The sequence below is a fragment of the Coffea eugenioides genome, chromosome 10, assembly GCF_003713205.1.
Source record: "Coffea eugenioides isolate CCC68of chromosome 10, Ceug_1.0, whole genome shotgun sequence".
Taxonomy (NCBI): Eukaryota; Viridiplantae; Streptophyta; class Magnoliopsida; order Gentianales; family Rubiaceae; genus Coffea; species Coffea eugenioides.
In genome coordinates this window covers 35,273,928-35,287,477 of record NC_040044.1, presented here as the reverse complement: position 1 = coordinate 35,287,477, position 13,550 = coordinate 35,273,928, and the positions used below count along the sequence as shown (strand labels likewise).

The 13,550-nt window shown below is 37.2% G+C and overlaps 1 protein-coding gene across 1 annotated transcript; it reads left to right on the top strand.

Annotated features, from left to right (window-relative positions):
• Positions 1 to 778: 778 nt before the first annotated feature.
• Positions 779 to 9,105, top strand: LOC113750753 (DNA polymerase I-like). The gene is made up of 11 exons (XM_027294693.1): positions 779 to 827; positions 1,796 to 1,923; positions 1,998 to 2,066; positions 2,571 to 2,656; positions 4,247 to 4,356; positions 5,702 to 5,752; positions 6,536 to 6,594; positions 6,809 to 6,853; positions 6,928 to 7,002; positions 8,389 to 8,637; positions 8,735 to 9,105. Exons 1-10 carry the CDS (start codon positions 779 to 781, stop codon positions 8,515 to 8,517), a joined length of 801 nt encoding a protein of 266 aa, XP_027150494.1. The 3' UTR covers positions 8,518 to 8,637; positions 8,735 to 9,105.
• The last annotated feature ends 4,445 nt before the right edge of the window (positions 9,106 to 13,550 follow it).

The window sequence follows — 13,550 nt, the reverse complement described above, 5'->3', positions numbered from 1 at the left end:
CCTATAAGTCACTCGATTCTGTGATTAAGTACCTAGTAAGGGTTTGTGTCGAAGTCTGTCATGCAATGAGGTGATCCTAATGGCTTCAGGTAGGCCCTGAAAACTTGAAAATAAAAAACTTGTTTATGATTTAGATAAAGCTTTACAAAAGTCATTTTGAACTGTTGCATACGAATGTCATAGTTATACACATACTTGTCTTCTAACAAAACCTGCAATTAACGACGTTTCTTGTTCAGGAATATTGATGCCTCAAGATAGAGAATACAGTAAAGAAAGAAGCTAGAAATCTTTGAAAGATCAGATGGCCATAGGGCAGGGCAATCTAATCACACTTTTGAACCAATGGCTATCAAGTCACGCATCTGAACCAATATGCTAGATCCAAATATCTTATCTTCCAGTAAATGGAATTTTAACTTCTGCCTTCAAACTAGAAACTAGGAACACTGATCAGAATTTTTCCTCTGTCTTTCACATTTTGTGCACATTCCTTTGGCAAGAAAACCATTAAATTGAAAGCACTGTTCATCCATAAGAGAATTCTAGAATTCACCCTATCAAATTTATGATTGGATTTTTACTTTGCTTTCTTTAGCTTCATAGCAAAGCTTCAGATTGGGTGGAGTTCAGGATGAATAACCACCCGGTGTTTTGATATATAGATAATCCTTTGGCTCTGATATGCTATTGATGTAGTGTCAATGAAGAGATTGGTGATATAAAATACATGTGAGACTTCCTAATTCTAGAATTTCTCTTAAACAAGATACTGATGATGGATCCATTTGGATTTGATAAGAATGATATTTTTCAAGATTGGACAGGTATGAGAGTGCTAAAATTTAGAATTTCTTCAGAAACATGATGATACAATATGGCAGACTGATTGAATTAGGAAACAGGAGTGGAGAGAATTTTACATCCTAGAATGGGTACAACCTTTTTTTTTCATTCCATTCAACCTAGAAGTGTGAATACGCTTTACCTCCTTTAATTGATTGGGCCTTGTGGGTGAAAAAAAATAGGCTATGGAGTTTTTCTAATTAGGCTTGGAAATATGGCATGATTATGCTTCGCAAGTTACAATGGATTCAAGACAAGTAAATTTCTTTTGACCAAAAGCTTTACTAACGTGATGCATTCTTAGCCTTAGATTCCTGAGAGGTAACATGCTGTGGGATCATTAGGATACTATGCTTAAACAGTACAGGTTATACCGTGATACCTCAAAGTTTTTGAGTCTCAATGAAATCTCAATCACCCAAGTGGAGAATACACTGAAAGTAGTGAGCCCCCCAAGCAACTTTATCAGGCCTATCTGTCTGTTGGAAAATATCAGAAGTAGTGAATTCAAACTTCAGCTGGCTGGATTTCTCCTACCAGTAGATTCCACCTTTTTTGAACCATGGGATTAAAGTCTTCCAAGAGTAATTTTACGAGACGTTGCAGCTGTCATTTCTTTTGATGCCACCATTTAATGCTGATTGAGATGAGCTAAATCCACTTTATATTAACTTGATGATGTGGTGTTACTGTTCTTTCTTTGTTTTCACCTTTCCCTTTGTGATTAAACAACTTCAGTTTCGTTGGGTCAGTTGGATTGCTATGAGATAAACGATCAGGTGTATGTACTGTGGCCTCAGTTGTAATATAATTTTTTTTGATGCTTATTATTTCCTTTGGTACCTTGTGTTGTCTTTTCATGTTGTCATTGTGATTGATGTATGTGATTGAAGTTATTTTGTTCCCTTAGCAAGTGCATCAAAAAATTGTTTGCTTAAATCTTGTGTAGGCCTTAACTTTCGTCACACCCTTTATCCGTTGTACAAAAGCCATCGTCCTCCTACACCTGATACCATTGTTCAGGGACTTCAATATCTGAAAGCATCCATCAAGGCTATGTCTGTTAAAGTGATTGAGGTGAGAGCAAACATAGTTTAGGTTTAACCTGACTTTTATTTGATTTATATTGTTGACTTTCCAGTTTAATATAGGTTCCAGGGGTTGAGGCTGATGATGTAATTGGGACCCTGGCTTTGAGGAGTGTTGATGCTGGATTCAAGGTAGTTATTTTAACTTTGCAAAATCTATGAGATGATTTTCTTGGTAAAATACCAAGATCTTATGTGCTAAGCTTTTCAATTGACTTAACCTTGTTTTCTGTTCGATATTTAGAAGTATGAAGTTGGTATAAGTTTAAGCCATGCATATATTTTTTCAAAAGTAAGGCTCTTGTTGACTTTTTCAGAAGATATACAAGATCGAAAGGGATTTTTTTTCGGGTAGAATTACTTCTAGAAGCACGGTAGAGATGGATGGAATACTTTTCCTAATAGGGAAAATTTCAGAATCTCCTTAGCAAGAAAAGATGTTAAGTTATGCATCTCTGTTTTTCCTTTAGGCTATTGAAGGAAAGATCATTTGTTTCGGTTTTAATATGCATAAAAGGATTATTTTACCAGTATTGTAACTTTAACAAAGTGCTTTAAACAAACTTCATTGGTTGATGGTACTTGTGGTTACTTTGGTCCTAATTCAGTACTTCCCTTGTCGTGCATTTATTGCAGGTGCGAGTAGTCTCCCCAGACAAAGATTTTTTTCAAATCCTATCTCCTTCGTTGCGCCTTTTGCGGATTGCTCCTCGTGGATTTGAGTGAGTATATTATCTTCATTTTTGTTGATTTGGTCTATGAGTTGGACAACTTTTGTGATGTCTAAATTATACTTTTTATGTATGGATTCTTTTACAATCTTATATTTTTGCTGTACTGAATGAACTTCTATTTGAAATTGGACTCACATCTTTAGATCTTATTTCATCAAATTGATTGTTGATAGTTCATTGAAGATATCAATATAAACAGCTGATCAGCTTGAGATAGCTAGGGCCTAAACCGTATGTACCCAATGCATAGTCAAACTAAGCTTGAGACCGAAAATTGTAGTTCCAAGAAGAGGCACACAACCAGCTTCTCATGGGAAGTGAGAGATTATAAAGATGGTGTTCGAGCCTTCAATGGCAATTGGTTATGTTTAATTGCAGAGAATTTTCATATACTGTTCTTACTTTGGTTCTCTGTGTCATACTGCCTAGTGTGGGAAATTTTACTTTGGGTACAAACCTACTGTATGTACCCAATGCATATTAAATTAGGCTTGAGACTGAAAATTGATGTAGTTCCAAGAATAGGCACACAAATAGTTTTTTGTGGAGCTTGAGAGATTATATAGGTTGTGTTCAAGCTTTCAATGGCAATCTCGGTCATATGTAATTGCAAACAACTTTCATCTACTGTTCTTACTTGGGCTCTTTGAGACGTGCGCCGCCCTGATGTGGGAAATCTTGCTGAAAGTTGGAAGAAACTGGTCTATATTTAATTTGTGGTGGGTATGGTGACCCATAATTTAGGTTGTATTTCGCATACCCCCCAGTCCCACACCCAAGTTGTTTTTTGGATCCCTCTCCCTTAACTGTGATAGCTGATGCATGTTTTACCACTTTAATCATTTTTGTCCTTTCCTTTTTTGGAGATTGTCCATGCCTATGAACCCTTATCAGTGCCCAACTGTCTTAACACAGAAAGCCTTCCCAAATCCTTCTTCCGTCCTTGAACAACCTTTCTATTCCATCTTTTACTCGTGCTAGATGGATTGAGTCAAAACACAAGGGTAAACTTTAACAGTTTTATTTTTCATTGGTATTTGCTAACGATACACTGTCTGCTTAATGGAGTGGTGGCCAACTAGCAACTGCACCAATTGTTCTGGTGCCTATAGCTGAGATGGGCAATGGTAGGCATGGTCATTGTTTCAACTTTTAATGGTGGAGAGGGTGGTGGTGATGGTGACCGTTAGTGACTGTGACGGTTACATGGTTGTGGCAGCAGTAGCAACAGCGCAATGCAGGTGGTGGTTGCCACCAACAGCTGCAAGGTCAGCAATGATCATGTTGTCTGGTGGCAGCATAGTTGTAGTAATTGAAGGAACCAAACTGGAAATAAAGGAGAAAACATGGGAAAAAGAAATAAAGAATAAGTATACAAATAGGAAGATATGTCTTTACCTACACCCTGATCGCCTGGAGAAACTACCAAACTGTCCACATTCTCGCCCCCCCCCCCCCCCCCCCCCCCCCCCCCAAAAAAAAAACCCCATCTTTAATATTCAGTTGTTCAATCCAAAATTTATTCTTTTTTCTCATTTTCCTAGTTAGAGCTTTTGACTTTCTGATGCTGCTACTTAGGATGGTTTCATATGGCATGGATGATTTTGCTGAACAATATGGATCGCTGACGCCTTCTCAGTTTGTTGATGTTGTTGCCCTTGTTGGTGATAAGTCTGACAACATACCAGGTTCCATCTTTCACTAGAAAAATGCTTGCCCTACTCACTTAAAGCTGAAAAGGAAGAAAAAGAAAAAGTCTTTATATGTGAAGAGTTAATCAAAAGCTGTCCTGTATTTTAGTATTCTAGAGTTATGCATTTCAGATTTACGTATTATCATGTTAATAAAACAGCCCAAAACCACTATGTTGTTTGTGCTTTGATTTTAACTTTTCATGTAATCGAAAACTAGAGGTGTCATATATGAGATATTTGAGATATAATATTTTCAAAAGAATTATTCCTTTCAGAGTTTGCCTCCATCTGTTTTATGGCAAATTGGATGCAAAAAAAAAAAATAGCTGCTGATCTATAGTCTTGTACATGCTTTAATTTTTGTTAAAATGTTTGTTGATCTCTAAATATTTTGTTCTTTGGATTTCAGATTCTTTTCATTAATTCATTTTGGATGTATATGTACTTGTGGATTTGAACATATTTGAACTTCTGGGTTCTTTGACTGGAGTTCAACGTACAATGCTCAGCACATAACATAATTAGGGCAGCACAACATTTTGAACTTCTGGGTTCTTTGACTGGAGTTCAACGTACAATTCTCAGCACATAACATAATTAGGGCAGCACAACATTTTAAACCTGTCCTATAACTAGTCCATCAGTGTGGTAACTAGGTACAAGTCTATGGGATGTTTGAAGGTCTTATTTTATAATGATACATCCTTGTTCATTTACCTCTTCTTCCCGGTAAGTAGATAGATGGCTTTTACCTCTAAAAGCCTTTATGTTGCTTGTTTTGAGATTTAATGTATGACATGAATATTAAGCATGCTCAATGAGTCTATACAAGCTAGCTTTGATATACATAGATGGAACTCCTAACTTCTTCTTGTGAATACTTAACAAAAAACGTAACTTGCTAAAATATCCTGAAAGTTAACTGCTAGCTTCTTGACAAAGGCATTTTTCTGTGAATGAAAATCATATTTTGCTTTCACAATCTTTACCACCTCACCTTTGGCTTCTAGTGCTTTAATAAGTGTTTACACTAATTTTTCTAAGTAATCTTTTTCTCCTCTCTTTCTTCCTATTTTGATTTTACATTTGCGAATTTGCTGAAAATTCATGTGAACCTGTTTCTTTGAAGTCAGTGTCATATACTTCATACTTTCAAACAACCACATGTTATGGTTAGTTAACTTGATCTTAGATTTAGGGGCTGCATGACGAGTTGTCTGATTTCTAGCTTGTGCATTATCTTTAGATTCTTCATAGTCAATAATTTGATAGTTGCTCCTAGTCAATCAAAATGCTGCTTATGAAATTGATCATTGATTACTTAAACTGTCAAATGCAGGAGTGGATGGGATTGGAGATGTTCGTGCCGTGCAATTAATAACAAAATTCGGTATGTTATTGCTAGATTACAGTTTTCTTGGGCAAACACGTAGAGCCTGTGATACCTTTTCCTCTTTAGAAATTTCTCTCCCGGAGCAACTTCAACATTGCAGGCTGAGATCTACCTCAAGATTCTTCCCCTTGACAGGGACTGTAACAGGAAAGAAAAAATATCAAAATTAAATCTGATACTGTCACCAATGCCTGCATACCTCTTATGAATGAGAAATTTAAATATTTAACGGTAACTAAATCATACAAATGCAAAGATGTAGTAGATTGGCTGCGAATTGATGTCAATTAGGCATGAAGTTGAGTGTGAGATTTTTCTCTGGCTGCTTTTATATGGATGTTTGGTCAATAATCGCCTGGTTGTCTCCGTTAAGTTGCATCAAGACATGGTATTCATTGATTCTGGTTTCATTAGTTTCTTGTTATCCAAATATAACAAGGGAATGTTCTTAAAACACAATATGTATTTTCAGATTAATTAGAAGACTCTACCTTCCAACTACCCCTATGTATATACCTACTTATGAAGGCTTTGACATTTCTTTCATAACCATCTATTTCCTGATTAAGTTTGACATCTTATTTCTCCGACTGCTGTTGTTTGAAATAAAGGATTTTTCACTTAGTTGCTTGTCAAAACTGCTTTTTGAACCTTGATAAAAAGAAAAACCTTTGTTCCTTAAGAAACCTCTCAAGTTAATTGCCATGTGTAATTTGTTTGCAAACAAACTGTGCTGTTGGATAGGCATGTAAAATCTTGATCTTTTTCCTTTTATCGTAGGTACATTGGAGAACTTGTTGGAATGTGTTGAGCAAGTCAGTGAGGAGAGAATCAGGCAGGTATGGAATCTTTGTTAATTGCATAGATCATCAATGCCATATTAATGGTTCTGATGTTGTCTGTGGCTTTCTGAGGGTGTTGCTAGTAAAAAGTCTTGATTCTTCTATTACTGTTCTACGTTGGTACTTTTCTGATAGCTGGATTATGTAGTTCTGCTCCAGAGTTGTACAGTAATTGACAAATTTGTTTGAAATTAATTTTATCTGCTTTCAGGCCTTGATAATGAACACTGAACAAGCTATCCTAAGCAAGAATCTGGCAAGTCATCTGCTGCTCTCAGAATTTTCTTTTGTTCCCCTTTTTCCATAGCTAAAAATGATGTGTTTGTACAGGCAATGCTACGTTGTGACCTGCCATCGTATATGGTTCCTTTTGCAACAAATGACCTCTTGTTTAAGAAGCCAGAGGTAGGGGCAACTATTAGCTGCTTAGAATTATTTTGTTTTTGGATTCCAATAACCATGAACTTGATTTTGATGATATTGTATGTTTCCTTAATACTTGAGGGCTCCTGCAGTATGTCTGTTTCCATATAATATTTCAACTGCTTATCTAGTAAGAGCTCTGGTGTTAAAGTTGTGTATTGTGTCCTTTTCCTGCCACTGATTTTTTTAGATTTACTATTTAACTAGAGTAAAAGGTCAAATGCTATGCTTTGTTCAACTTTGCAATCCTGGTGTTAATTATTGAATTTGAGACCATAATAATCTAATAGCAATACTTTTAACTTCGAAATCTATCTGCTAATCCCTTGCAAACTTTTAATTGTATTTTGAACTTGAATGGCGGTATAAAAGAGAGAAGGGAACTAACAATGGGTATTTGAAGACGAGAGGAAAACAAAAGATGAACCCATCTCATATTGTAGCATCGCAAGCTGGCACGTTACAGAGTATGCCAAATATGATATTTTTCGCTACTTGAAGCAAGTCAGATGTACTTTTTACTGAAAGAAAAATGCCTCCATGTTTTATTTGAATGTGATTCCTTCACTTGTTGCTCCTCAGTTGACCATAATCACAGCAATCTTCTCTGAAATTTTTGAAATTGCATTTATGGTCCTTCTGGTTGTTGACACATAGTGGCTCTTATAAACTCACCTATATTTTTGACTTATGGTGTCCTCTATATTATTGTATTTAGAAGGATATTGCTGAATATAAAAGAAATACCTGAGAGGGTACCAATATCATTTGAAGAAACTCGTGATGGAATTTGATGGAATTTCTTAGATCATCAGAACATATTTTGTCCAGGAAAAAGAAATCAGTTGCCTTTAGATGAAACTTAAGATGGCCATCTTCTCTTGACCATGAAGATCAAGGATCCGTTAGCCTTCTCAACAATATTTAAGAGAAGATAGAGGGCCATAAATGACAGTATGGGGAAAATGCTTTTAGAACTTCACATCAAAGCTGATGCTGAGGAGTGCTATCTGATATCGATACATGTTACTGTGGCGTGGACATGAATTATACATTCTCATATTGTCCTGTTTTGATATCTAAATCTTTGGCATTGTTATTTTCTCATTCTCTAGTCACCATGCGGAACTAATTGATAATGAAAGTTCTGCTGCATTATTCTGTTCTTTATGTTCTTTATGCTATATGTGTTATTTATCTAAAAGACTTCTTTATGCAGTTAAGGACCAACTTAGGGTTCCTTTGCTCATGCTTTGATTTTCGGGTATTTTTGCACATATCTGCTGAGGAATGGAGTACAGGTCCTTATGTTGTCTAAAGGAAATGTGTTTCTGTAAAAGCCTAAGGCATCTAAGGTCTTTGGTGCAGGATGATGGGGAGAAATTCACAAGCCTCTTGACAGCAATAAGTGCTTATGCAGAAGGATCCTCAGCAGATTCTATCATCAGAAGAATGATTTATTTGTGGAAGAAGCTTGAAAAGAAGCAATTGAGATGATAGTCTTTATTGATCACTCTAACTGTTCTTATTTGCTAATGGAAGATGTCTTTTGTGTACATCCCGTTGTACAGAGTAAATTGTTGCTCTCTTTGGATCATAGCTTGCTTGTAATTTCGGGTATAGGAAATGACTCAACTTAAATTGCTTACCAATTTATTTCTTTGGTCATGTGTATCTTAGAACTCTCCTCACAGCATTCTCTTTGTCTTTGCAGGTTCCGGGCTAAACAAGATTCAGTCAATCACATATATGGGAAACTTTACAAGTGATCTGACTAAGCGAGGATGGTAACATAAAACATGGACAGCGGAAGAAAATATGGCACCTGATGTGGTCATTTAAAATCCATTTTCGGGTCAAGCAAACATCTTTTAGTCGAATGTATGGAGCGGTTGAAACTTGCTTCTTGTGCCTTCTAGTATATGCTGTGTATGCTAACGTTTTGATCTGCTAGTTTGAATGATAGAAAAGAAGAAAAAATGTGGATTAGTATTTGAGAAGCAAATGACTTGATTTTGTCAAGTTGTTTTGCATTCTGCGTCTATCCTTGTATTCGCGTGGGAATTCCAGATCTTTTACACTCAACACCTGACCAAGTGAATCCCATGGTAGAATATTATCTGCACGGTGCATGTGTCTAGCTTTTATCAGCAAATTTTCCTATCGAAATTGGATAAAAGGTGAAAAACCCATTAACCGAAGAATCAAAGAGAACTAACAACATTAAAGACTTTTCTATTAACAGATCAAAATCTAACAATAGTTGCAGCTCTCTAGAAAGATGAACAGCTAGTTTGCGAGTTTACGATAGAAAAGAAAAGATCTGAAAGCTTAAGTTACGAAAGAAAAGAAATGAAGAGAAAAGAAGAGAAAGAAAAGAAAAGAAGAGAAAAGAAGAGAAAAGAAGAGATTGAGTTGAGTTTTGATGTTGTTTGAGAGTTTATAAAAGAAATGGGGGTAGAACTAAAAATAGTTTTTCCCTCCACCTAGTGGAGTTAAAAAAATGCTCTCCCCTGAACCTCCATCTCTACCTCCTCTGATTGAGGAGGACTTCAGTGAAATCACCACCTCTTCCGTGTTGATAGCCATCTCATGTCATCAACCGTTACTAGTTTTGCACCATAACCCTTCCTTAGAAAACCTAGTTCAAGAGGTAGGAACCGTTACTAATGATAAACCCTCTTTGAAACCTCTTTTGAAAAACTAGGGGAGCCCTTTGCGAGTAAGCCAAATACATAACCTCCCCCAAAGCTCCCAACCAATCTTTAATTTGGGACAGTATATCCTTGTCTTGGAAAATGCATCAACAGAAATTTTAGAGCGAAGTTTGAAACTTGATGAGCCGGGAAGGACGAGTGCAAAATAAAAAACTCATCTTTTTGATGAGGTCAAGATTTGCATAAGGGGAAAATCGAGCCACTCCTATTGTAGAAGCTAGGGTTCAAGTTCTTGGACCAGAAAGGGAGTTATGGAAGCCCCAAGGGAACTTAGACATCTTGGACCTTGGAGCAGACTATTTCGTCGCAAAGTTCTCAGAGCAAAAGGATTATTAGATAAGGGTGATGTTGAACTAAATAGCTCGACTCGAGTTCGCAAGCTACTCGATTAACAGCTCAATTCGAGGTTGTTTTGATTGAGCTTGAGCTCGAGCTCCAATATGTTGTACTCAAAGGCTCGACGAGTCTAATCGAGCTTTTTATAATATATATATATATATATATATATATATATTAATTTTTTAATATTTATTATTGTGAATTGTCAATAATATCCTTTATTTAAAATTATATGTAAAATATTAATTTTTATTACGTGAGCTTGATTAGACTCGAATAGGCTCAATTAAACTTGATTACACTCGAATACGTTTGATTGAGTTTGATTTGACTCAATTAGATTTAATTAAATTCGAGCTCGAGGAAGGTAAACTGAAGTCGAGTTCGAGCTCGAGCTCGACTTCTAAAAACTCGACAAGCTCGAGCTCAATTATTTTATCTCGAGTTGAGCTCGAGTGCACACTTATTATCAGAAGGTGATCTCTGAAGGACCATGGTTCATTAATAGCCATTTTCTTACAATAAGAACATGGCAACCTAACTTCATGCCAAGGCTTTTGGGGTTGTCAGTGGAATACTATGATCGGGAAGTTCTCCAAAAGATTGGAGCAGCCCTGGGTCTTCTACTCAAAATTGACTCACAAATTGTCACCATGATCAGAGGGCGATTCTCAAGGATGTGTGTATTCAGATAGATATCATTCTACCATTAGTCCACTCCTAAGATATAGATGATCATGTGCAACCAGCCCAGTACAAAGGGCTGAACTTTGTTTCAAATGTGGCAGAGTGGCAAGGATTGAGAAAGATTGTTTACATTGCATTTAGGATATGGAAGGGCAAAATCAAGCCAGGTATTACCCCAAGCCAGACAACAATTTGCAAAATCTCTTGCATGATCGTCTTAGCAATTATGGGCCTTGGATGAAAGTGATGAAGAATCCAAAGTCCAAACAATCAGTAGAATGGGCCCAAATTCAAATTTGAATTGGCAATGAAACTTGGGCCAATTCCCTATAGTAAGTCAACTTTAGGGAATAGGATCTTTGAAAGACAATGACCTAACAAGAAGTGGTTCCCTAAGTCAAAGGTTGGTACTCCCTTGATGGAGGAACCTGATACACTGCAAAAAACTTTCTCCCCTAGAGCTAAACTTACTAACCCTTTCATTTTGCTCCAAAATGAGGGGTCACAAAAAGGGGAAGAATTGGAAGAAGCAAACCTAGGAAAGCCAACTATGGATGGTGTGATCACCAAAAGACACTCCCATTTCCATAATAGAGTGTACAAGAGACCGAAAAATGGAGGATGGAAATCTCACTAACAAAAATCAGAAGAAAAAGGGATTAGATCAAAAAACTTTTGGAAGGGCTACTCTGCTAAGGATGCTTTATCAGAGAAGAACTCTTAGAGGCCATTATGCGCCAAAGCACATGCCCAAATCCTCTAGAGGAAAGACCTTACCACATGGAGCAAAGAAGGATAATGATGAACTGCACCATCAACAATTGGATCCAGGAAGCAGAGCAAAATCACCAAGAGCAGAATGGAGAATTGGTAGACTCCCACTATGTTTACATATCGTAGTACCTTTGGGAAATGCTACTCCAAGGAAGCCGATTTTTAACAAATATAAGCAACTTTAATTAATCCAGTATGACTTTTGAGATGCTGTGTTATGGAAGGGGATATTGTAAAACCTCATGATTTTTTTTAAATTATTCGATAATATGTACTTTAATACATTTTATCTCATAAATTTCACATCACAATAAATTTTATCGTTAGTCGCTTGCAGCAATGGTGGCTGTATCAATCTCCAGGCTCTGCCCGGGGGATGGTATGTAGGGTGTTGCCATCGCTTATATGTTGGGGGCTGTGGAAGGCTCGTAACATGGCTATGTACGAGGAGATAACAGTGTCACCGGCACAGGTTTGCAGGGATGTTCAAGACCTGTTGCTTAGCATGTCTCAGGTTCGGCCTTTCGTCCAGGTGACACGGGATGACTGGGAACTGGCCCACTCGGGCTTAATACTTTGCATGGAACGGACGAAGTCCGTGCTGCCACGCTGGGTTGCATGGTCGAGGCCATCTGCCGGGTATGTCAAGTTAAATATTGATGGCTCTTCTCTGGAGAACCCAGGACACTCTGGAGCGGGAAGGGTTTTTCGTGATTCAAGTGGTAACATCCTTTGTGGTTTCTCGTTGTTTTTGGGATCCCGGACAAACATGGAAGCGGAGGCCATGGCATTACTGGAGGGTTTGTTGCTCTCCGAAAACTTTCTTTCTTTAAACGTTGAAATGGACTCTCAGGTATTGCTGAATATGGTGAACGGTGATGGTGGAGTTCCTTGGAAATTATGGCTTAGTATCAAGTCTTTAGTGCTCGGTCGTCAAATCACCTTCACCCATGTTTACAGAGAGGCAAATGCGGTAGCCGATGCCCTGGCGCGTCTGGCAAGCACCACGCATGTTTGTCAGTCCTTTCCCCCCTCCCCTTTGCCTGCCCATATACGGGGTCTAGCCCGCCTGGATAGGATACAGATGCCCTATGTCCGTGTGTCTTAGCCTAGCTGGCAGACTGCCAGCGGTCTTGGTGTACTTTATTGATCTTTTGAATGTGGCGCCCATCCCCACTTATGGGGTTAGCCGAAAAAAAAAAAAAATCTGTAAAGTTTAAAAATTTATTTATATCTCATATTCTTTTTTTTTATTAAGTGCATAAGTTAATGTTATAATAAGAGTAAGAAGACACACAAGAAGATAAGATATAATATAGAGTTTCCAATTTTTTTTTTAATAAAAACATCAAAATTTCTTTAACTTCCTAACAAATCCGACATTAGAAATGGCACAATAAAATTTGGAAGATCTCTTCTCCAAAAGACATTTATCACATATGAGTTTTGCATTGTTCTGCTATTCTATTAAAAATAAGGGGCTGCTTGGTCAAAGTGTTTGGGAATCACAGAAAGGAATGAATCCCTTATTTGATGCTTGGGTTAAGTCTATTGGAATACAAATTTTGGAATCATTTTTAAAAAATCGGAGTTATCCCATTCCCGAGCAAATTGGGAGGTTTTGGACAAAACCCTCAACTTATTCCCTCAGACAACATTTATGATGGACCTACCCTCTCTTTTTCTCCATCACACGTCGCACCTTCTGTTCTTTTTCTTCGTCAGATTTCCTATCTCTTCTTCTTCATCATATAGTCTTCATCTGTAATCCAAAATGTCTTGAAAAAAAAAAGGATCTAAAGTAGATCTAAATGGATTAATAGTGGGCAAATATCTTCAGTGGGCAAATTATTCAACAAGATCTCCACCAGAAAGATCTCTAAGAAAAATTGAAGAAAACCCACAACCCAAATCCACGGGGTTTGTGATTTTCGCTTTAGGGATCTTGTTCAGTGTAGGAAGGATGACTTGCTGTGAATTAATTGTGAGATTTTAGTATGAATTGTTCTTTGT